The following is a 22806-nucleotide window of genomic DNA, read 5'->3' on the forward strand; positions in this document are numbered from 1 at the left end:
TTTTGTTGACCTTTGTCCATGGAAGGTCCCTGCAAAATTTCATTGAAATTGGTTCAGGGGTTTTGGAGAAGAAGTCGAAAATGTAAATTGTTTACGGACGCACGACGGACGACGGACGACGGACGACGACGGACAAAAGGCGATCGCAATAGGTCACTTGAGACTTTGTCTCAGGTGACCTAAAAAGATGCATTTCAAACCTTATATTTACGTTCTATTACATCCACCTTTCTTATTCGAAATTAAGAACAAGAGGCCCAGAGGGCCTGTATTGCTCACCTGGAAATGTTAGCAAAATTGAAGTTGCAATAGCCAGATGTTGCCGTACATGTATTACATGGTTCTAGTCAGGGGTTATATTTATATGAAATTGGACAAAATCCTGTAATTCCTACAGAAAAAGGAGGATTTTGAAGAATTGCTATGTTTCCACAATGGGGGTCAGACACATCGTTGATACAAAATTAGTTCCCCTTCACCCAAGGATGCTTTAGAACAAATCTGGACATAATCCTGTCATTCTTACAGAAGAAGAAGGATTTTAAAGCTAATTTTTTATTTTCCCTATTTGGCCACTCTGCCTCTGCCCCAGGGGGTAAAAACCTACAGTTTATACAAAATTGGTTCCCCTTCACCCAAGGGTGCTTTGTACCAAATTTGGACATAATCCTGTCATTCTTACAGAAGAAGAAGGATTTTAAAGCTATTTTTTTTATTTTCCCTATTTGGCCCCTCTGCCTCTGCCCCAGGGGGTAAAAACCTACAGTTTATACAAGATTGGTTCCCCTTCACCCAAGGGTGGTTTGTACCAAATTTGGACAAAATCCTGTCATTCCTACAAAGAAGAAGTATTTTGAAGAATTTGCTATGTTTCCAGTATTGGGCCCCACCCCTCTGCCCCAGGGGGTTAGACCCAGCATTTACACAAAATATAGTCCCCTTCACCCAAGGATGCTTTAGACCAAATATGGACAAAATCCTGTCATTCCTACAGAAGATTTTTTTTAAAGAATTTGCTAAATTATCCCTATTGGGCCCTGACCCCTCAGACCCCACCCCTCAGGCCCCAGGGGGTACACACCCATGTTTATACAAAATTGATTTCCCTTCCCCATAGGATGCTACTATTCAAATTTGGTCAAAATACTTCATCCCAACAGAAGAAAAAGGATATTAAAGCTATTCCTATATATCCGTTATTGGGCCCGCCTCTCTACCACCAGGGGGGTCAGGCCAACCGTTTATACAATGTTAGTGCCCCTTCACCAAAGGGTGCTTCATACCAAATTTGGACAAAATCCTGTTGTTCCTACAGAAGCAGAAGGATTTTGAAGAATTTGTTCTATTTCTCTCATTAAGCCCAATCCTCTGCCCCCAGGCCTAGGGGTGCCACACTCACTGTTTAAACAAAATTAAGTCCCTTTTGCCCAAGAATGCTCCAGACCAGATTCGGAAGAAATCCCTTAATCCCTATGGTAGAAGAAGGATTTTAAAGGTTTAACCTCTATTTACCATATTCGGGCCCCTTGGCCAAAGGATGCTCCAGACTAAATCAGGATAAAACCCCTTAATCCCTACGGTAGGAGAAGGATTTCAAAGGATTTACCTCTATTTCCATTAGTTGGCCCCGCCCCTCTACCCCCAGGGGGGCCACATCCACCTTTTATACAAAATTGAGTCCCCTTGGCCTAAGGAAACTCCAGACTAATTTAGGATAAAATCCCTTTATCCCTTACGGTAGAAGAAGGATTTTACAGGTTTTTCCTCTATTTCCCCTTATTGGCCCCACCCCTCTGCCCCCAGGTTGGCCACACCCACCGTTTATTCAAAATTAATTCCCCTTGGCCAAAGGATGCTCAAGACTAAATCAGCTGAAATCCCTTAATCCCTATGGTAGAAGAAGGAATTTAAAGGTTTTACCTCTATTTCCATTATCTGGCCCCGCCCCTCTGCCCCCAGGGGAGCAACACCCACCGTTTATACAAAATTGAGTCCCCTTGGCCTACGGATGCTCCAGACCAAATTTAGTCAAAATCTACTTGGGTGTTCAGGACTAGGTAGTAGCATTTTAAAGGAAACGTTGACGGACGGACGAGGGACGAGGGACGCTGCGGTATGGCATACGCTCACCATGGACCTTTGGACCAGGTGGGCTTAAGAAAAAAAAAAAACACGTAAAAAAGCAAAACACCATCATGAAAACAACATTAATTGAACAGACTTTTTCGCGGAAAAAATAATGCGTTGTCAACAGTGACGAAATACACAGTTGATCAATAAACAAATAGTTCCACTTTGCACATTTTTAGTCATTTAATCTATATTACCAGCATGTGTAACAAGCATTAATTATCTTAATTATCTTGAGGAGGTACGGTAGTCTAGTGGTAGGACGCCGGGCTCATGACCGAAGGGTTGCGGGTTCGAGTTACAGCACAGCACTGTGTTGTATCTTTGAGCAAGATACTTAACTCTGCTTGTTCCAGTCTACTCAGCTGTAAATGAGTATGTGGTTGGGCAGCGCTAGAATTGTTGAATGCTAGCTGTTAGCAGCGAAATGCAAACTTCGGCTGTATCAGCTCCCCATGGAGTTGAGAAAGATATTGGCTGGTTGCAAAGGCCCTATAACCATGGATAATAATTTGTGAACCGCTTTTGGACGACCTACAAACTAGGCTGTGTTAAAGCGGTATATAAGAACCTCAAATTATTATAATTATTATTAGGGTTAGGGTTAGTCCTAACCCTAGAGGCCCAGAGGGCCTGTATCGTTCACCTGGATATCTAAGCAATCATGGCAAAATATTCTCCAAATGAGATCCAAGGGAATATGCCAGACCCAAAGGCCAATCCTACAATGTAGCATATCTGTATTAGATTTTTCATGCCCAGCAATTTTATGTATGGTTTAATGGGGTGGGGATCTCAACTGTTTCCAAGCTGTGATTCAGAAACTAGGTCCCTAGGGTTGTGGCCAGTCCCCAGGATCAATTCTTAAATATCATGACTGCATTCGTCTCTTTTTGCGCAGCATTTGTATTTACAGTTTTGGGGTGGGGATCTCAACCATTTCAAGTTATGACCCAGGGGTTAAGTCTGCAAGGGTGGGGCCAGACCCTATGGCCATCCTGGAAGTAAATGTGCATTCTTCTCTTTATACTCAGTAATTGTATATATGGTCATATGGTTGGGATCTCAACCATTTCCATGTAATACACTTTTTTTGGCCCCACCCCTTAGCTCGGAGGGTCAGCCCCACCATTTGTACAATTTTGAATCCCTGCCTCACACGAATGCTTCCGACCAAATATGATTGATCCATGGCATAGTTCTGCAGAAGAAGTTGTTTATAGCAATATAGTCAAATTGCCCCCCTTTTGACTCCGCCCTCAGCCCCCTGGGGGGTCAGCCCCACCAATTTTACTAAACGAGTCCCCTTCACCTAAAAAAAAAGCTAAATTTCCCCTATTGTGCCCCAACCTAAGGCCCCAAGAAGGCCAGCCCCATCATTTATGCAAAATTTGATCTCCTTCTCCAAAGGATCAATCAGGCTAAATTTGGACAACATACTGGGGGGGGGGGGGTTATACAAAATTGATTCCCCTTCACCTAAGGATGCTTCAGACTGAATATAAACAAAACCTTTCCTTTCATCCCTGAAAAAGAAAATGGATTTAAAAGAATTTTCTATATTTCCCCTGATGGGTCTGATTATACAAAATTGGTTCCCCCTCATTCAATGATGCTTCAGACCAAGTATGGAAGATATACTTTCATTCCTACAGAAGATTTTAAAGAATTTGCTATTTTTATTTCAAAATACATTACCACAGTCATTATAATGCATATTCAAACCTTACTTGGCTCTTTACATACGTAAATAAAGAATCCCCCCCCCCAGGGGAAACCCGCCAATCAGACGGCAGTATTCACGCACGTGATAAGACACGAAGCCATGCTTCCCACTTCATAATTCCTTCAGCCGGCCGTGTTTACGGACGTGTTTTGGTGTCTACAGGTTCCAACTGCAACAGGCGTTGTTTGTACCCATACATATACGTATCCTTTAATACTATTTAACTTTATTTTGTTTTAATTTAGCGTTTTGCTTTATTTTGCGTCGTTTTGCAACCAGGCTCCGGCCACGTGTTCGATGATGATGGTTTGTTTACTTGAGATGGAGACTCCTCCTTCTCAAAGGCGCTGTCCTGGGGGCCCTTTTTTTTGAGGCTTCCGACCCCCACCCTTACTGTCCTGGCTGTCGGTCTTGCTCTCCGGAGCAGCCATGTGAAATTTGCCGTGCCTGGCAGCCGACTCCTGCCGGTGGTTCTCCCTGCCCGCAAGGGCGTGCAGGTAAGTCCGGTAGGAGGGGTAGGGGTGAGGCAAGGGCTAAGGCTAGGCCTCGGAGAACACCAGCGGAATTCCGACCTCTGTCGAGTCTTCCCTGGGGTTCGTTTCGGCGGTTTCGACCCGTACCGGGGCCGTTGTGAAACAATTTGTTTCATTGGACCCAGATTTTTCTCTCACCCCCGCTTCCCTTTTGTCGGTCAACGTGGGTGAGGGTTTGGGCTCTGTCCCGGTCACCACGGCGACTAGGGGACAGGGGGCGGCCTTCTCTCCCAATTTGTGGGGGGAGGGCAGGTGGCCCAACATTCCCTTGGGAATGTTAAACATGCCAGCCATGTTGTGTCCGCGGATGCTTCTGTTGGTGGCCTCCTGCCGGTCCGCTCCACTCCTGAGGGTGTTGGTGTTGGAGACCGGCCACGGCAGTTTTGTCTGCTCCCGGGGTTCCTTGCATTCCTGATGTAGCCCCTGGCGTGGTGATGGCGTCTAGCACGCCATCCACCACTGTGCAGCATTTGCTGCCCGGTCCGGTGGTAAGTGATGCCTCGGCCTCGCTAGCCCCTGCTGGATTTTACGGTGGTGTGAGCACTGGTGTAAAAACCCATGCTTCCAGCTCTATCCCTTGTGCCTCCTCCCCAGGTTTTCCAATGGTAGGTGCCAGCGCAGCTGCGTTTGGTTTTTGCCGGCAGTCTTGGGGATTCTCCCAGCAGGGGTCTTTTCCAGCTGCTCCCCCTCCACCCCAGGGTGGTATGGGTTTCCAGCCTGGATATGCTCCCCCCGCCTTCTTGCCTGCGGTGATGCCCCCCCCCCCTATCCGCCACCGAGCCGGTCGCGTAAGCGTTTGCGCTCCCGGCCAGCTTCTGCTGCCGGTTCTGTCAGGCAGAGACCGCATGATGCTTGGGCTGCTGGTCGTGCTGCGTTGGCTCGAGCTCCTATTTTGGAATTTGAGTCTACCAGTAACTTCCGCTGTCCGGTGTCAACTCCTACCTTACAGCAGGTTCCAGGGTCTTGTGGTCCTGCTCCTCCTGGAGTCGTTGGATTCGTCTGGCTTGGACTTGGAAGGCCCTTCTGATGTGTCCCAATCCCCGCCCCGAGATGCTGATCCGGTGCCTCCAGAGGTTTCGGCTTCGTTTCGCACTTTGCGTGCAGAAGTTATGCAGCTTCTGGGGGACGAGGTTTGCCCACGCCCTTCCACGGATTCGGCCGTCCCGGAGCGCACTTCGCTCCTTCAGAGCATGTTGCCTCCCCTAGCATCTGCGTCCTCGGCCTCTGCTAGGTCTCTTGCAGAGGGACGAGGCCCCTCGCTCACGTCAACGCTTTATTAAAGCAGAAGGTGAGCAAGGCTCGCAAGCCTTTTTCCCTCTCGGCTTTACAGGTCGTGGTTGCCGACATCGCAGATTTAGCTGCAGATACGTACCGCATCCACGACCCAGTCTTGGCCCCTAATTCTGTTTCCCTTGAGAGGGATCTGGATAAGTGGCCGGGACGCTGTGTTGACCAGGTTGTGATGAGGCCTAGGGAGAACTCTAAGTTGGAGTATCTCCTTAGGCTTGCTCTCCATGTTCTATCCTACGCAGACTGGTTTACTTCTGCGTTGCTGGCTGCGAGCTGCAAGTCGGTGGAGCAGCTCCCCAGCAAGGTTGGACTGATGGAATGCCTCAGCCAGCCAATTTGCAAGGCACATCTTGATGCGATGGCCTTACTGTCGGCTGCCATGTCACACCTTGTTGTTGCCCGCCTGTTGTCGGTCCTTTCTGGACTGCCAGTCGGCAATTCCTATCGGGCTACCCTTTTGGAGGCTCCCTTGACTGGCGAGGATTTGTTTGGCGGGGTCCTTCTCTCAGTACAATCTGAGATGAGGTTGGACCTGTTTGCATCTGAGGATGCACGCCACAATTCCGCAGGCAAGGGCGCTAGCAGGAAGAGGCAGGCTTCTGGCTCCTCCAGGCATAGGAGGAAGAGGGCAAAGACGACTGATTTTCAGCAGCAGGCTGCCCCACCGTCTTCCGCTCCGGCAGAACGTCGGAAATCTTCCTTCCGCGGTAGGGGTTCCCATAGGGGTCGAGGCAAAGCCAAAGTTTCCAGAGGTAGGAAGGGTTCCTGACTCTTCCTTGCCCTTGCAAACTCCTTGTCCACTGTCTGTCGCCGCTCCCACGCCCTTGGGCGTGGGAGGCTCCACCGATGTGGTTTGGGAAGGGCCAGATTGGCCCCTTCCGGACCTGTCAGTAGGCGGTTGGCTGTCCCATTTCGTTCCTCAGTGGAAAGAAATCACATCAGACAGTTGGGCCCTAGGGGTTGTGTCCAAGGGTCTCTGTATCCCGCTTCTTCGGGATCCACCTCTGGCGCGAGAGCCTATCTTTTTCCCTTCTCCTTCCGATCCGGGAAAGGTGGAGGCTCTCAGGTCAGAGGTTCAAGCCATGATCTCGAAGGGCGCGATCAAGGAACTTTCACGGGACCAGTGGTCTCCAGGGTTTTACTCCCGGGTCTTCCTCGTGAAGAAGAAGTCCGGAGCCTGGATGCCTATTATCGACCTCAGTACGTTCAACACATACGTCGATTCCCCGCACTTCCAGATGGAAACGCCACGGCGCATCATTGCGTCCAGGGATGTAGGCTACGTCCATCGATCTGAAGGATGCTTACTTTTACATCCCGGTCAGGAGGTCGGCCAGGAAGTTCCTCAGGTTCACTTTCGAGCAGAAGGTTTACCAGTTTCGAGCTATGCCCTTCGGCCTCACTACGGCCTTCTTGGTTTTCACCAAGTTGTTGCAGGTAGTAGTGGGGCACCTCCACAGTCTCGGGGTAGATGCACACATCTACTTCGACGACTCCTTGTTGCTCCAAGTGGATCCAGTTATCCTGTCCCGGCGCACGAGGTCGGTTCTGGGCGTTCTGTGCAGCCTAGGGTTCATCCCTTCCAGGGAGAAGTCAGAGGTTCTCCCCTCCCAAGATTTTGTTTTCCTCGGTTATCGGTTCAGAACCGATCTGGGGTTTGTCCTTCCACCAGTGTCCAAGTTCGAGAAGGCCTCTCTGTTGGTCTCTGTTCTGGTCGGTGTGCAGCCAATTCAGGTCCGATGGTTCCTTCGGTTCCTCGGTTACCTGAATTCACTGGCGAATGTGCTTCCCTTGGGTCGGCTTCACATCCGTCCGCTCCAGCTGTTCCTTCAGTCAGTTTGGTCTCCGGCGTCTCGACAGTGGGATGTGTACATTCCTCTGCCGGAGTCGGTGAAGGAATCAGCTCGTTGGTGGACTCTCGAGAGCAATGTCTTGGCAGGAGTTCCTCTGGTTCGGGCATCTCCTGCTATGACCCTTTACACCGACGCGTCCATGACCGGTTGGGATGCATACCTTTCCGGTCAGACGTCGCCAGGGGTGTGGTCGGGGGAACAGCTTTCAGAACACATCAATGTTCTGGAAATGCGTGCTGTTCTGTTTGCCCTTCGGGGTCTTCGACCCTCCCTGCAGGGCAAGGGCATTTGTCTGGCGACAGACAACTCCACTGTGGTGGCTTATCTGCAGCGCCAGGGGGGCACCTCTCCGGCTCTGTGTGCTTTATCCACCCAGGTCCTGTTGCTGTGTCAGGAGATCAGTCTCGATCTCACGGTGAGGCACCTTCCAGGTCGTCTGAATGTTCTGGCCGACACTCTGTCTCGGTCTCGGAGCCCGTTTCTCACCGAATGGACCCTCAAGCGTTCGGTGTTCTGGTCTCTTTGCCTGGTTTGGGACAGACCCCATGTGGATCTGTTCGCCACGGCCCTGAACTTTTGACTCCCTACGTTTGTGTCTCCGGTTCCAGACCCTATGGCCATGGCGGGGGATGCTCTATCCCAGGACTGGTCGGGAATGTACGGGTATGCGTTTCCTCCCTTCAATCTGGTGGGCAGGGTGTTGGAGAAGATCCTTCTACACCCTTGTACTGTGTTGCTGGTTGCACCGCTCTGGCCTCGACAACCTTGGTTTCCTCTGTTGCTTCGGCTGTCGGTGGACTTCCCACGCAGCATCCCACCCCTGTGGGATCTGCTGTCTCAACCGAGGTCCCTGCACTTCTACTCGGGACCAGAACGGCTCCACCTTCACGGTCGGATGCTATCTCGGGAAGGCTCACTCAGACGGGCTTTTCTCGAGAAGTTGCAACTCCCATGGCAGGATCACTTAGACCTTTGTCTTCCGCCGCCTTCCAATCTCGATAGTCCGCCTTCGGTGATTGGTGTGTCGGACGGTCAATTGATCCAGTCTCTGCCTCTGTTCCCGTTGTAGCGGACTTTCTTTTGTCTCTGTTCCGGGACAAAGGTCTGTCTCTGGGAACTATTGCATGCTATCATTCAGCCATTGCTAGTGTGCTGGCTTTCTATGGTAGCAAGTCTGTGGGCTCGGACGCTTCATTGTCTGCTCTCATTAGGGGCTTCGACATTGAGAAGCCTCATTCACGGCAATTGGTCCCTAGGTGGAATTTAGCACTTGTGCTAGATTCCTTGTTGAGGGCCCCTCCAATCGATGGATCGGAAGTTTCTTACTTTCAGGACTGTGTTCTTGATAGCCTTTGCTTCCGGTCGCCGCAGAAGCGAGATTCATGCTTTCAGCAGATCTTCTTCTTGCCTTTGTTTTTCGGCTGGCCATTCTTCGGTCTCAGTGTCCACTGCTCCCTCCTTTTTAGCTAAGAACTAGGTTCCCGGTTTCACCCCAGGGCTTGTGGTTATCCCTTCTTTGGCTTCAACTCTGGATGGGGATTGTCCTGATCGCCTGCTATGCCCAGTTAGCCCGGTCGCTCTAATATCTCTGCAGCGACCATCTCACGCTGGATTGTTCAGACTGTTCGAGCTGCATATGAGTCGGCAGGGGATCAGTCCTTGCGGGTGTCAGGGGTAAGGGCTCATGAGGTTTGCGCTTTAGCTACTTCGTGGGCCTTATTTAATGGTTCTTCTTATGCTTAGGTCATGACAGCTGCTGTTTGGAGGGGTCATTCTCATTCTACGTTTACAGAGTTCTATCTCCGATCTTTGTCGGGACAGTCTGACGGATTGTATTCTTTGGGCAGTGTTGTGGCTGCCCAGTCCGTTTTCTGTCCTCCCTCTTCTTTTGCATAAGCCTCATTATGTCTCGTGATCCGGAATGCTGGTCGTAATCAAGCTTTGTGTCACAAAAGAAAAGGTATTTTGAATTTTTCCTCCAGGGGTTGGGTCCTATTGTTGGAACCCTTCATCGCTCCACGGAGACACCACTGCGGTAAGTCGAATTCGCATTATAATGACTGTGGTAACGTATTTTGAAATAGAAATGAGGTTTCTCTTGTGAAACCAATTTCTCTTATAGATATATACCACAGTCATTAGGTGAGTTCCCTCCCAGCCTCCCCTTGTCTCCTTGGCTCTCATTTTTTTTTTGGGCTTTGGAATTATGAAGTGGGAAGCATGGCTTCGTGTCTTATCACGTGCGTGAATACTGCCGTCTGATTGGTGGGTTTCCCAGGAGTTCCCCATGGGGGGAAAAATTCTTTATTTACATATGTAAAGAGCCAAGTAAGGTTGGAATATGCATTATAATGACTGTGGTAAGTATTTATAATAGAAATTGGTTTCACAAGAGAAACATCAAATTTCCCCTATTAGGCCCCGCCCCTCAGGCCATTGGCTGGGCAGACCAAGGGTTAATACAAAACTGGTTCCCCTTCACCCAACCATGCTTCTGACAAAATACGGAACAAATCCTTTCATTCCTGCAGTAGAAGAAGGATTTTAAAGGATATGCTTTATTTACCCTATTGGGCCCCACCCCTCAGGCCCTTGGGGGGGGAGGGGCAGACCCAAGGTTTATACAAAATTGGTTCCTCTTCCCCCAAGGATGATTCTGATCAAATTTGGACAAAGGACAGACGACGGAGTCCGCGCCATGGCGCTAGCTCACCTGGTCCGTCTTTCGATTTTAAAGTGAGCACACAACAGATTTTAGACAATGAATTTGCAGACTTTAAAATTTCATTAAACAGGGTGAGTTCTTGTTGATAATTCAAAAAAAAAAGATTAATAAAATATATTCATATGTTTTTTAATTGTTGTTCATTTTTATTTTTGTGTGTGTGTTTTGAGGGGGAGGGGGGTGGGGATGTTGGAGGTCATACAAGGGTACATGTAGTATTGTCAATATTACTACACACTTGCTTTTATTGAATCATGACATCATTTTGAGTTGGTACTGTTATCTAGAGGCACTGCAACACAAATGTAAATATAATTGTATGATTTAACAGAATATATACAAGTCCATGTCAGAATTGTAACTTGATGAATTTGCAGACAGAATTTGAAACCAGTAGAAATATTAAGTTCATTGTTTACATACCTTTGATATCAGACCAATCAACGTGCTCCCAATCCAATGCTACTTCATCTTTTTCATCTGTTATATTCAGGTACTTTTGAGTAGTATTTCTAAAACTGTCATCGATTACATCACGTAACACCATGAACATCCCCTGGTCCCTCACAAAATAGACACAGGAACAGGCCCCGGCATTTTCAGTCTGAAGACTATACAGAGTGTTCTTGACTAACGATATACATGCTTTCCTTTCCTTCCATCCACACCGCTCACAGTCATCCAAAAGAACTGTCAGAGATGTATACCCCTTCTCTGCTGCCATAATTATAATCTCCTGAAAGTGTTTACGAATTATATCCTTCTCTTTATTGTTTCCATCTCTCCATTCTGGAAGATTCAGATTAACAGTAACCTTATCTTGATAAGGCTGCAATCTGACAGCTTGAGTACCTACAAAATACATTTATTTTTGAAGAATTAGACTTTTACTTAGAAACAACTGCACAATGTACTGTGATATATCAAAGGATTGAAATGCATATTCTCAACAATTTTGAGGGGATGAAACTGAACTGCTTAACTATGTAAAAAAACGTGTTTTTGGGAGAAAAAAACTATGTTTGTCTCATATCATATGGTTTGTATATAGAGAAACTGTATAATGGAGTTTTTAAGATATGCATGATCTCTTTGATAATGTGAACAAACGAGTAATTCCCATGATTCTTTGTAACTTGTCTAAATACATAGATGACCTTAAATTCAAAATATTACAAAATGGCTGATGGTTTCGGAATAGGAGCTCATGGTAAAAGAAAAACTTGGGTAAAATAAGGAGGCTAATTCAGTCTTACATGGATAACATGATTTTGCAACAATTAGAAAATCTGTATCTTAATTTTCCAATTGACATTTAATTGTCACATTTGTATAATTTATACTTGACTTATTTTTTTTATATGAATGCATCACATTTTGTACAAGTATTAAGCAGTGTTCTCAGGATATCACATGAATATATCACAATCTTGTTTTAGATCTTGCTGTAATTGTTACTGAGGTTCATGTTGCTTCTATTCAGAACTGTTACTTATAAAGCTGTTCATAATTAGATATTTTATTAACAGTATTGATGACTGCAATTCATGATATTACATTAGGAAATTATCCATATACCAGATATGTGTGAAACTTTGTAACCAGTCTGTAATCAATACAAGAGGCCCAGAGGGCCTGTATTGCTCACCTGGATATCTAAGAAATCATGGCAAAATATTCTACAATGCCAGACCCCAAGGCCAATCCTTGTAGAATATCTGTATTAGATTTTTCATGCCCAGCAATTCTATGTATGGTTATGGGAGGGGGATCTCAACTGTTTCCAAGCTGTGACTAAGAAACTAGTCACTAGGGGGGGGGGGGGGGGGCCAACTGGTTCAAAGGTTATGCCAAGGAACTATGTCTCCAAGGGGCGGGCCAGATCCTAGAGCCATCCTGGAAGCAAATGTGCATTCTTCTCTTTATACTCAGCAATTGTATATATGGTAATACGGTGGGGATCTCAACCATTTCCAATTAATTAATGTTTTTTTCGCCCCAACCCTTAGCCTGGGGGGTCAGCCCAACCATTTGTACAATTTTGAATCTCTACTACCTAGGGATGCTTCCAGTCAAATATGGTTGATATCCATCTCTTAGTTCCAGAGAAGAGGTCGCTTAAAGCAATATAACCAAATTGCCCCCTTTTGGCCCCGACCCTCAGCTCACTGGGGGGTCAACCCCACCATTTGTACAATTTTGAATTTCCACTACCTAGGGATGCTTCCAGTCAAATATGGCTGATATCCATCTCTTAGTGCCAGAGAAGAAGTTGCTTAAAGCAATATAGCCTAATTGACCCCTTTTGGCCCCGCCCCTCAGCCCCCTGGGGGGTCAGCCCCACTTTTTGTACAATTTTGAATCCCCACCATGCACCTAGGGATGTTTCCAGTCAAATTTGGTTAAATTCCAATCAGTGGTTAAGATGAAGAAAAAGTTGTTTAAAGACATTGTTGACGTACGGACGATGAACGCCACGGTATGGCATAATCTATGAAGTATTATCTATTAACTACATATACTCCAAAAGATTGGTTTTAAATATACCCAAATTTTTAATAATATGTTTGTATTTACAGGCATCTGAAACCAAATGATATTGCCTCAATCATAAATGGTATGATTACTAGTAAAAACTCATACCTTTATTCTGAGTGAGTTCTACCAAGACATCAGATGTAGACCTCCAGCCATCCCCACAGTACAGAGCCACGACCCCGCCATCTCCTGAGCACCACTGACGTCCAGCCAGATTTGACCTGTCAGACCGCTCAGTAGCCGACACTTGACCTTGTCTGCCAGAAGTCACTTCTCCTGAGGTCCCTTGAGAAACAGCTACTTCCTGTTCCAACAAAGTCACCAAACATCCTGTATTCTCAGCAACTCTGACCATTTCATCCTGTCCTGGCTGTGTTTTAAAAAAAGCCTCTGTGATCTTGTCCACGAGTGGCAGGTGTCTCGATGTCACGGTCGCAGAAAGTTCCTTCAGAGTGTCAACAGCTTTCTCCAATGTTCCACATGGCCCTGTAACTTCCCATCCCTGCTTTCTGTTTTTTTTAACTGGATGGCATTTAACACCATATTTCTCTTCCATCATCTGAATATCATGCTGTAGTACTTTAGTACAGAGTTCTACTGTTAGGTCTCCACCTGGTGTGTACTTAACTGTTTTATTTCCCTCTCTTAAGAAATCTTTCTTCATTCTGTTTACAATTTTCGATACTGCATGTTCAATGTCAGCTGTACAGGACAGTGTCACTAGGCTCTCCTGTGTTGTTATGGCAACCTTACCATTGTACTCCTTCTGAAGGTCAGACATCTCCCGCTGTACATACTTTGAGTCTAGGAATAATTTCCAATCAGAATCCATCTCAATCTCTCTGCAGACAACAGAGGAAGTGACAAGTCTGACAGCTCTTTCTGTGTCAGTGTCAGCTGTATATATCAACAGGTACACTCCAGCTGAGTCCTCAATCCTTGTCAGGTGACAGGCAACCTCCTGGCTTCTTATGTTTTCTCTCAAATAGTCAAATACACTCTTCTCTCTAAACATGTTTATTGCCTCCTGTTTGATGTGTTTGTTGTTTATTTCAACCTTGTTGTCCTTTACTGCCTTCAGTTGATTAACTATCTCTGTAGTCACTCTTCTGACATCTACCTCAGCCCCAGTTATATTAACAGTATGTTGACCTTTCTCCAATTCTATTTTCACATTTTTGAATTTGTACCTTAGATCCTTGAGGATTAATGGTAAGGAAGATAAAATGTTCTCATCAAGTCTACCAAGATTTTTTTTCATAGTAATGATTGATGATGCAGTTTCGTGATGTACATCATGTTTGGTAGAAGGAGGTTGTCCCTGAGGTAGTTTATATTGGTCACCTCTACCTGGGGATGGCTCTGTCATATACTGCACCGCAGCATTTTGTCCTCCAGTTTGGGCTCCGACCGGATCTCTATGTTCACCAATCTGACCTTGACCTTGACATCTGTCAATACTTTGATCCACTGGTGTACTTGTTGACCCCTGTTGTGGGTTTTTGGCATTCTGTCCAGACCATTCAGATAACTGCTGTTCGTATCCTGTAATGTACAAAAATATGTATATACTAAATGTTAAAATAGAGTCTTTATCAAGATCAGATTTGTTTGTTTATAAAACACTACTTGTTTATATCCATTGTTCTCCTCATGATTTCAGGATAGCTGGTGACCAAACATTTTTTTCAAATATTTTGACCACATGAACTTGAAAATAGTTCAAGGTCATAAAATGAGGAAGCTTAATAGCACTTTCTATCCATGTACCTATTGCCTGACTAGAAGGACCCTTAGTCTTATGGAAGATTCTTGAAACATTTTACCTTCATAGCCAATATTACCTATGACCCTGGTTAGTGCTCAAAATGGACCCTGAATGACCTAAGCGCAATGTGTTAGAAAAACATTGGCACTGCTGGTTTACATACCCAAATATCATGACTATGGAACTAATGGTTTCTTAAAAAGTGTTGCTAGAGTTATATATTTGAACCCTGTGACCTTGAAAAACGGTCAATGTCATTTATTTTAGGCAACTTTGTAGCACTCGGTCCTAATGGTACAACTTACATACAACGTATGGTACAACTTACATACAACGTATGGTACAACTTACATACAACGTATGGTACAACTTACATACAACGTATGGTACAACTTACATACAACGTATGGTACAACTTACATACAACGTATGGTACAACTTACATACAACGTATGGTACAACTTACATACAACGTATGGTACAACTTACATACAACGTATGGTACAACTTACATACAACGTATGGTACAACTTACATACAACGTATGGTACAACTTACATACAACGTATGGTACAACTTACATACAACGTATGGTACAACTTACATACAACGTATGGTACAACTTACATACAACGTATGGTACAACTTACATACAACGTATGGTACAACTTACATACAACGTATGGTACAACTTACATACAACGTATGGTACAACTTACATACAACGTATGGTACAACTTACATACAACGTATGGTACAACTTACATACAACGTATGGTACAACTTACATACAACGTATGGTACAACTTACATACAACGTATGGTACAACTTACATACAACGTATGGTACAACTTACATACAACGTATGGTACAACTTACATACAACGTATGGTACAACTTACATACAACGTATGGTACAACTTACATACAACGTATGGTACAACTTACATACAACGTAGTGTAATTTCTAAGAATTCTCAAACATGCACTTGCCCTTTATAGACAGTTTATCAAATTCTGTTAATAAAAGAAATTGGATTGATATGTCACTGAATTGAGTTATTGTAACATATATCAGGTCCTATACATATAGGATGTTGGACCTTAACATAAACATGGTCCACATGATGTATCTGCAACTACTTGATCACATACAGCTTAATGAAGTTTGCTACGTAACAACTGGTTTATACTGATCTGTTTATAAATTGCCATGATCATTACACCACTACAAAAAAAACTGCCATTATTTCCTACTTATATCGGACTTATCATGCTTTGCTTTTAAGAAAGTGTTTCCGATAGCATGACTCTTATAGATATCATAAATGTTATTCATTTGTGAATGCTTGTTGGGATTACCAAATGTTATAAAGTTTGAGGTATAATCATGATATTAATCTATTTATAGATGGCTTTGAGACAGAGTTGTTTCCTATGGTTCCTGGAAGATTATAAGACTCTTTCATGCTCAGGGGTGTAGGAGTGCCTCAGGTTTTGCCAAATTTATCCTACACCCTTGGGCATGAAAGAGTATTTGTCTCTCATTCCAACCACCAGAATAAGCTCAGAAACCATGAAAATGCATTTGGACTAGCCACCATTTTGAAAATATCAATCCCCCCCCCCCCTAGCTTTGTAGACGAAAACGAATCAGCCAGCCAGATTAAACATATCCTATATTGACAAACAGATTGAAGAGCGAATGGGCACAACATTATATCATACGCAAGTAGTATATTAAGTTTGAGAGAAATGTCTTTTTGTCATTTTTAAAATATGCTTGACAATATTCTGGACAGATGGTCAAACAGTATAATGGGTTGATTCTAATATAAGCCCCCCCCCCCCTAACGTCATTGTGGTCGAAAGGGGTAACACACACACATACGATTTCTGACAAAAAAACATTTACCATCAAGTATGATTAAAATCAGACCAACAGAACAGAAATTATATACTGAAAGGCCTCAGCCGATCTGAAACCAATGTGGTCATCTTGGTTTAAGCCAATTAGAAGTGATATTAATTTATCTAGGCTTTGGCCATCTTGGGTGTTTAGTTTTGAGTAATAGGCATTATTAAAAGGATATCTACCTACATGTATAGCACCATACCTTACTATGAAAATGATCACTGACATATATTAGAAAGGACCATAATTGTGACAATGATCTTTTGACAGTATATTGCCTCATTTGTACATCAAGCAAGTGACCTTGACTGACCTTGACATCTTTCCATTCTGGATTATGGGATCCTGTTATATACAAAATACTATTCTTTACTACCAGTTTCACAGGTCAGAAAGGCCAACACAATGTTTATCTGACAGTATATCTCCTATGACCAGTCAAGTGATAACAAATATATCATCCCCCTTTCTATTTTTGGTAGCAGTACGTGACACCTCTATAGCTATTGCACATCAACATATCACAATGTATGAATATTGCAAATGGTTTTTTTGGGGGGGTTGTGAGATAATCTTCAGAAAAGAAAATGCTGGTGGTCATATACTCCCATGGTGAATTTTTAGTAACAGTGACCTTGACCTTGTGCTTAGAAAGGTTTCAAACCCCTATTGCACATCTACATCATGTCAAATTTCAAAAAGGTTATTTATTTAGATGATTTTCGGAATCAATAGCGTAGACAGACGAATGGACAAATGGACATGGTGATTACTATACGCCATCCGCATCTTAAATGTGGGGCCTAAATATGTTAACATAGCTGTAAACATCTGGTATCTTACCTCTCTGTTTCTGTGTTTCAGTTTGTGATGGCACATTTCCTAAATCTGTATCAGTAAAATGAATGTCCACATCTGCCACCTCAACAGATCTGTCAGACGTTCCAGTCTCCTGGTTCACTGCCTCCTTTTGACTTCTTGTCCTCTCGAGCTCGTTTTCACTAGTAACACGTACCTGTCCGTCTCCCATTGAAGGTCGAGTGTGATCACTACTACTGTCACCTGATCCACTATGGCCTGGTGGAGCACTATCTGACCCGCTAACCATTGGTTTACATCTCAAAGAATCAGGTCCTGCATTAAAGTGGTATTCTTGGTTTGTAGTTACCAGTCTAGTGTTTTGTTGATCAAAATGTGTCCTTTCAGTCACCTGGTCAGTTCCTAGTTGCTGTTTTTGTCCACTGACAGCTAGACCAGTCTGTTGAAGACGACTGTCCGTTTGACTAAGCCTTTCCTGCTGACCAATAAAAGGACTCCCATCAGTTCTATTTCTATCAGGTTCTTTCATATCTTGTTTTGTTGGTGACTGTTGGACTGGGTTACTTCTAGGACCTAGCCTCTGAACTAAAACATCAATGGCAGACTTCATAGAGCCGCGTTCACCTGCCAGCCAGTAGTTGGTAGCTACATCACCTGACACCTCATAGCCAGTCACAATGGCCTTCCGATAGCTGTCCAAGGATGACAGAATTGTCCTGACTTGGTCTATATTCCAGGGGGTGGAGGAAATGTTCACAGCACTAAGTTGATAGCACAGACTATTAAGGAAACTCTTTACAGTTACAGCTACAGGATCTGAGGCCCCTGGCTGGGTACAGACAGAAGGAGGATATCCCCCTTTGATTACATCAAGTTTCAGATCAGACTGAAAAGCCTCCTTTACTGCACACAGCTGTAAATCACAATAGAAGAGATGGCAGAACTTGACAAATCGTTCTTCCTCTGTTTCCATCTTCAACACTTTTGTATATATTGTCATTTCAGTGTCTCTAGAGATAAGTTTGATTTTGAAATGACCTGAATAATCAATATCCTGAAAGCCTCGAAATGAATCAGTCTTCTTACCTAGAAATGTAAAAATAAAAATAAATAAATAAAGATCCATGAAAACAACAGTTTAGTAAATTTTGAAATGACCCGAATAATCAATATCACAAAATGTTACAACACCTGTTTGGGACCTAACAAAAATCAATTGTACCAAGTAAGGAGTCAATTGGTGTAGCTGTTCTTGAGAAGAAGTCAAAATTGTCCCAGCCAATCTGATGCAAGGGCAGAAAAAAATTGGTGAAACCCTTCATTTCCCCATTATGGTCAAGTGATCCCCCTCTCTCCCACCCACCCATCCAAACACAATCCCCACCCCAAAGTTTGTACCCAGACATGATGAACAACAAATCAAAGTTTACTAAAATAGATTTTAAAAGGAAAATCGATAAGGAAAAATTTGGTTTAGGGCTTCATCGTAATTGTGAGATAAACCCCTCCCACGCCCCATCCTAATTCTATCTACCCCATACAATGTTTTGTTATTGACAAACATGAATAGAGAACAAAAATTTGAAGTAACCTAAAAGAAAATAATAAATAAATATTGGTAAAGAACATATAGTGAAGTTCATATTACCATGGTCTTCACATTACCAAACTACACAGGGGTACAATTATAAATGTTTAATAAAATGAATTGCAATATGAATTTAATATATATCTAATGTATTGATTAACAAGATAGTTTTACTATGCTATACAGTGATACAGGTGATTGTACAGGGTCCTGTGTGTTTTAAGTGGGTCAAAGCCTTGAATAAATGTGGAAGGTTAGTAGAGAACTTGACTGGTTTAAAGCATGGAGTGACAGTATAAATTAAAAGGTTACATCAGCACTCCACAGTTCGAGGTTCTGTGTTTGAATCCTTCGTTTGCGCCTATTACACTACTAAAAATATCTTAACTTACCCTGTGACCTTGGTGGAGGATTTGGTGTATCCTCTGGAGATGCCATGGCTGCAGCGACATCACCACCCTGAGCTCCACCTCCTGTCTCGTAGGAGTCCACACCTTGGCCAGGTATTTTATCTCTCTGGTTAGATGTTGCTAATGTAAAATCAACCGGAGTTGACTGTCCTCCCTCCAGTGTTGAAGACTGTTTTTGGTTTGCTGTTGTTTGGTTACCAATGGAACTGCCAGATCTTTGTAAGTCTGGCTGACCCTTCCCATGGCTAGTTGCCTCTTTCTTGTCCTCTTCCTCATATTTATAGGCACCAGACACAGCATCAGATATATTAACTATCTGGTCGGATTTTCCAAATGTAAAATGAACCTCATGTCTTGAATACTGTTGTTGGTTCGCTGTTGTTTGGTTCCCACTGGAATTGACAGATCTTTGTACTTCTATCTGACCCTTGTGGTTATCTCCCTTCTCTGCATGGCTGTCATCACCAGCCTGGTTAGGATCGCTACCGGCAGGAACAGGACCACGAGGTGCACCTGAACCTGAAGACATCTTGGTTTTAGTCTGAAATTAATAGAATTATTTTGTAAATACACATATAACACAGAAATCTAGTCTAACATGTATAAACAAAAGTCCCATAAGGTCTGTATCGCTCACATGGAAACATTAATTTCTTGTCTCCAGAAACCTTTTTAGCACTGCGCCTCCTTATTGTTTATTGAATATTTTTTTGTTACTTGGCGAAATGAAAGTACATCATATGAAGATGTGATGAAGAAAAGAATTTGCCATTCAACTTTTTTTTCCAGGAGTTACAGTGAAACTTTCAATTTTATATTTCTGCTCCCAAAACCTTGCAAATGTAACTTCTCCTTCACTCTTTGTTAGTTTTTTTTTTAAATATCGCACAGTAAAAGTACATCATATGTTAACCTACATGAGGAAAGGAATTTGGAATTCAACATTTTTCCTGGAGTTATGACCCTTGAAACTTCAATTCTGCTCCAGAAAACTTAGTGTAACACCTCCTTAACCATTCATTGGATTTTTTTATAACTTGGCACAGGCAATCAACATCATTATAAATGTATGTCCTTGAAGGAAGGGATTTGTTATTCGGATATTAATTATTCTTCCTACAATGATTAAATATAGCTGAGGGTAATCCCCTCTACACTATTTGTACAGCAATCTACAAACAGTATTACATCACTCTTGGCTCCATGGGTAGGTGTTTGTGGATTTTTAACCCATTTCATCCCATTACTTGAAACAATGGTTCACCCTTAGTCACAGCCTTTAATAATTTGACCAATGAATAACAGGAGAAACTGCAAAAGGGACCACAGGGTAAGTCTCAGTCCTACTGAAGAAGCTAGGCCCTAATATGTAGTAGTCGAAATATTTAGAATGTGCAGCAAGTGTTGTGAACAAAAGTTAAGATATATATATGTAGTATCATAAGTCACCAGGCCCTTACATGCAATCATTGGAAAATGGCTAGTGTAGGGATTACATTAATTGTTGATGTTTGGTGTAGACATATATAAGCATTCCAAATTTGACTGAGCTTGAACCATTTTAAGGGCAATTAATGTACAAAATCAATAAATCAATTAGAATTTAGATCAGCCTCTAGGTCAGACACTATGTTACATGCTTGGCTATCTGGCTGGTGATTTTGTTGTAAAATGCAAAGGCCATACCAATAGGGGAATTTAAATGCTAGAATATTTTATGGACATTCAAATATTTTATTGTGATACCTGATACAATATGTTATATTTTAAAATTCAAATGTCATTGATTAAATCCGTCAATTATCTCGTTGAAATATAATTGATGACATATGATAGATGATATGATAGGTATGTGACCCAAATAAGTACTACATATGTGTATTTATGACATTTGTAACGAACCTCTGTGGTCCGATTATTACTCCATGTTGAAACTTAGGCACCGAATTAGCTTATATATAGAGAGATTGCTATCTACATCTTTAAGTCCGTACGTGGAACATGTTAAGTTACGAATTAGGCGCTTCTACGAAATCCAGCATAATAAAGTTTTCTTAAGGTTTTCGAATTTGTTTATATATCAGTTTCAGGCACTTAATTAGATTATTTCTCAGTTTCAAGTTGACGTGATGATATGATAACGTTAATCTTACCAAAAACGAAACCGAAAGTAGATAAATGAACATTTCAATTTTCTTCAGGTACTTTTATTGTGTTTTTATGCCTTTCTAGTTATGTAAGGTGGTTTGGTACTTACTGTTGATTACATTTGATCCATAAACTCTGGTCTTGTACACATGTTCTCTCTATATCCTGAGTGATCTCCATGTTGTCTCATCTTCGCTCACCGAGTTGTTCAGGAAACGGTACACCGCATGTCGGAAATACCCGAGACGATAACGAGGTCGTTAACCATTTGAATTGGCCAATCGCGTGTACGTGTCAATTTTCTTGCACTCGGTTGCATAATTGCTCGGCAGGACCGTATCGTTCACAGGTATACGTACCTGTGATGCAATAACAAAACAATCATATCAATGTATGTCACTATAGTGATTAGTTCCACGGACCACCCAAATATGCGTTTTTGATGGTCTTACAAGCTATCAATATAGATACAAGAATATGTATTTAACGTCGCATACCAGAAACATACAAACATTCTCTCGGTAGAGCTATTTGTGTACGGTAGGCTAATAAAACATGTAATAAAACATAACGGAAACCAAAGCATACACGGAGACATTAAGTCAGTAGTATATGTATACGTCTCGATCGCGAGCCTACATGAACTACTATCACATGTACAGCATAAGGGGATTAAAATTCGAAATAATAATGTACGCATATATATCTTTTAAGTGGATGTAAAGTGAGCTAGAGTACAAAATCAAAATAAATAGCAAAAGAACAAACAACATTTAATGATAAAAACAACAGTTCCAAATGGTGTATCCCTATATGTTCATCTAAACCAAGGTGATTTAGGGGTTTAGATCAATTTTCCGTAAAATTTACGTACTTTTACCGAAAGTTTATCTAAACCACTAAAACATGTTAATACTCTGACACGTTATAGTTAAGGTCCAAATATAGCTGTAACAAATTCTCAGATCCCTGTGATCGAAACATACCTTGCCCATTGGCACCAATACAATGAAATCCATGAAATTCATTTAACACTTTTAGTCATGGAACAGGGATGTTAGGACATTCCAATATGACGGCCACACCAAACTGTATATCAAATTCAATAATGCATTCCGTTAGCATTAAACAATCCCTGTCACAAAATAATCCTCCACCAATATTTCTCAAACATAATTGAGGTACATGCGCACTAAATTCCAGAAAAAACCCATTCAATAACTGATGAAAAAACTCACTTTTTATATGTCCATTTTCCAAGCTAAATAAAAGTCACAATTCAGGGAAAACCCCAATTTAAACTTGTAAATATCATAAGGTTGGATGTCCATGGAGATGTATATGTCGAGAAAATTGTAAGAA

The 22806-nt window shown here is 42.9% G+C and overlaps 1 protein-coding gene across 3 annotated transcripts in view; it reads right to left on the bottom strand.

Moving 5' to 3' along the window:
• LOC110452052 overlaps window positions 1–21667 on the bottom strand; it is a 64582-nt gene extending 42915 nt beyond the window's left edge. For all 3 annotated transcript variants that reach the window (XM_021500325.1, XM_021500326.1, XM_021500327.1), the window contains exons 1-5: window positions 21554–21667; window positions 19279–19837; window positions 17323–18384; window positions 12901–14340; window positions 10681–11109 (exon numbers count right to left, since the gene is read on the bottom strand). In XM_021500325.1, the coding sequence (XP_021356000.1) occupies window positions 10681–11109; window positions 12901–14340; window positions 17323–18384; window positions 19279–19825 (3478 nt within the window). In that variant the 5' untranslated portion in view covers window positions 19826–19837; window positions 21554–21667. The remainder of the gene's footprint in view (window positions 1–10680; window positions 11110–12900; window positions 14341–17322; window positions 18385–19278; window positions 19838–21553) is intronic.
• Between the last annotated feature and the right edge of the window lie 1139 nt (window positions 21668–22806).

The sequence above is a fragment of the Mizuhopecten yessoensis genome, unplaced genomic scaffold, assembly GCF_002113885.1.
Source record: "Mizuhopecten yessoensis strain PY_sf001 unplaced genomic scaffold, ASM211388v2 scaffold6363, whole genome shotgun sequence".
NCBI classification, from domain to species: Eukaryota; Metazoa; Mollusca; class Bivalvia; order Pectinida; family Pectinidae; genus Mizuhopecten; species Mizuhopecten yessoensis.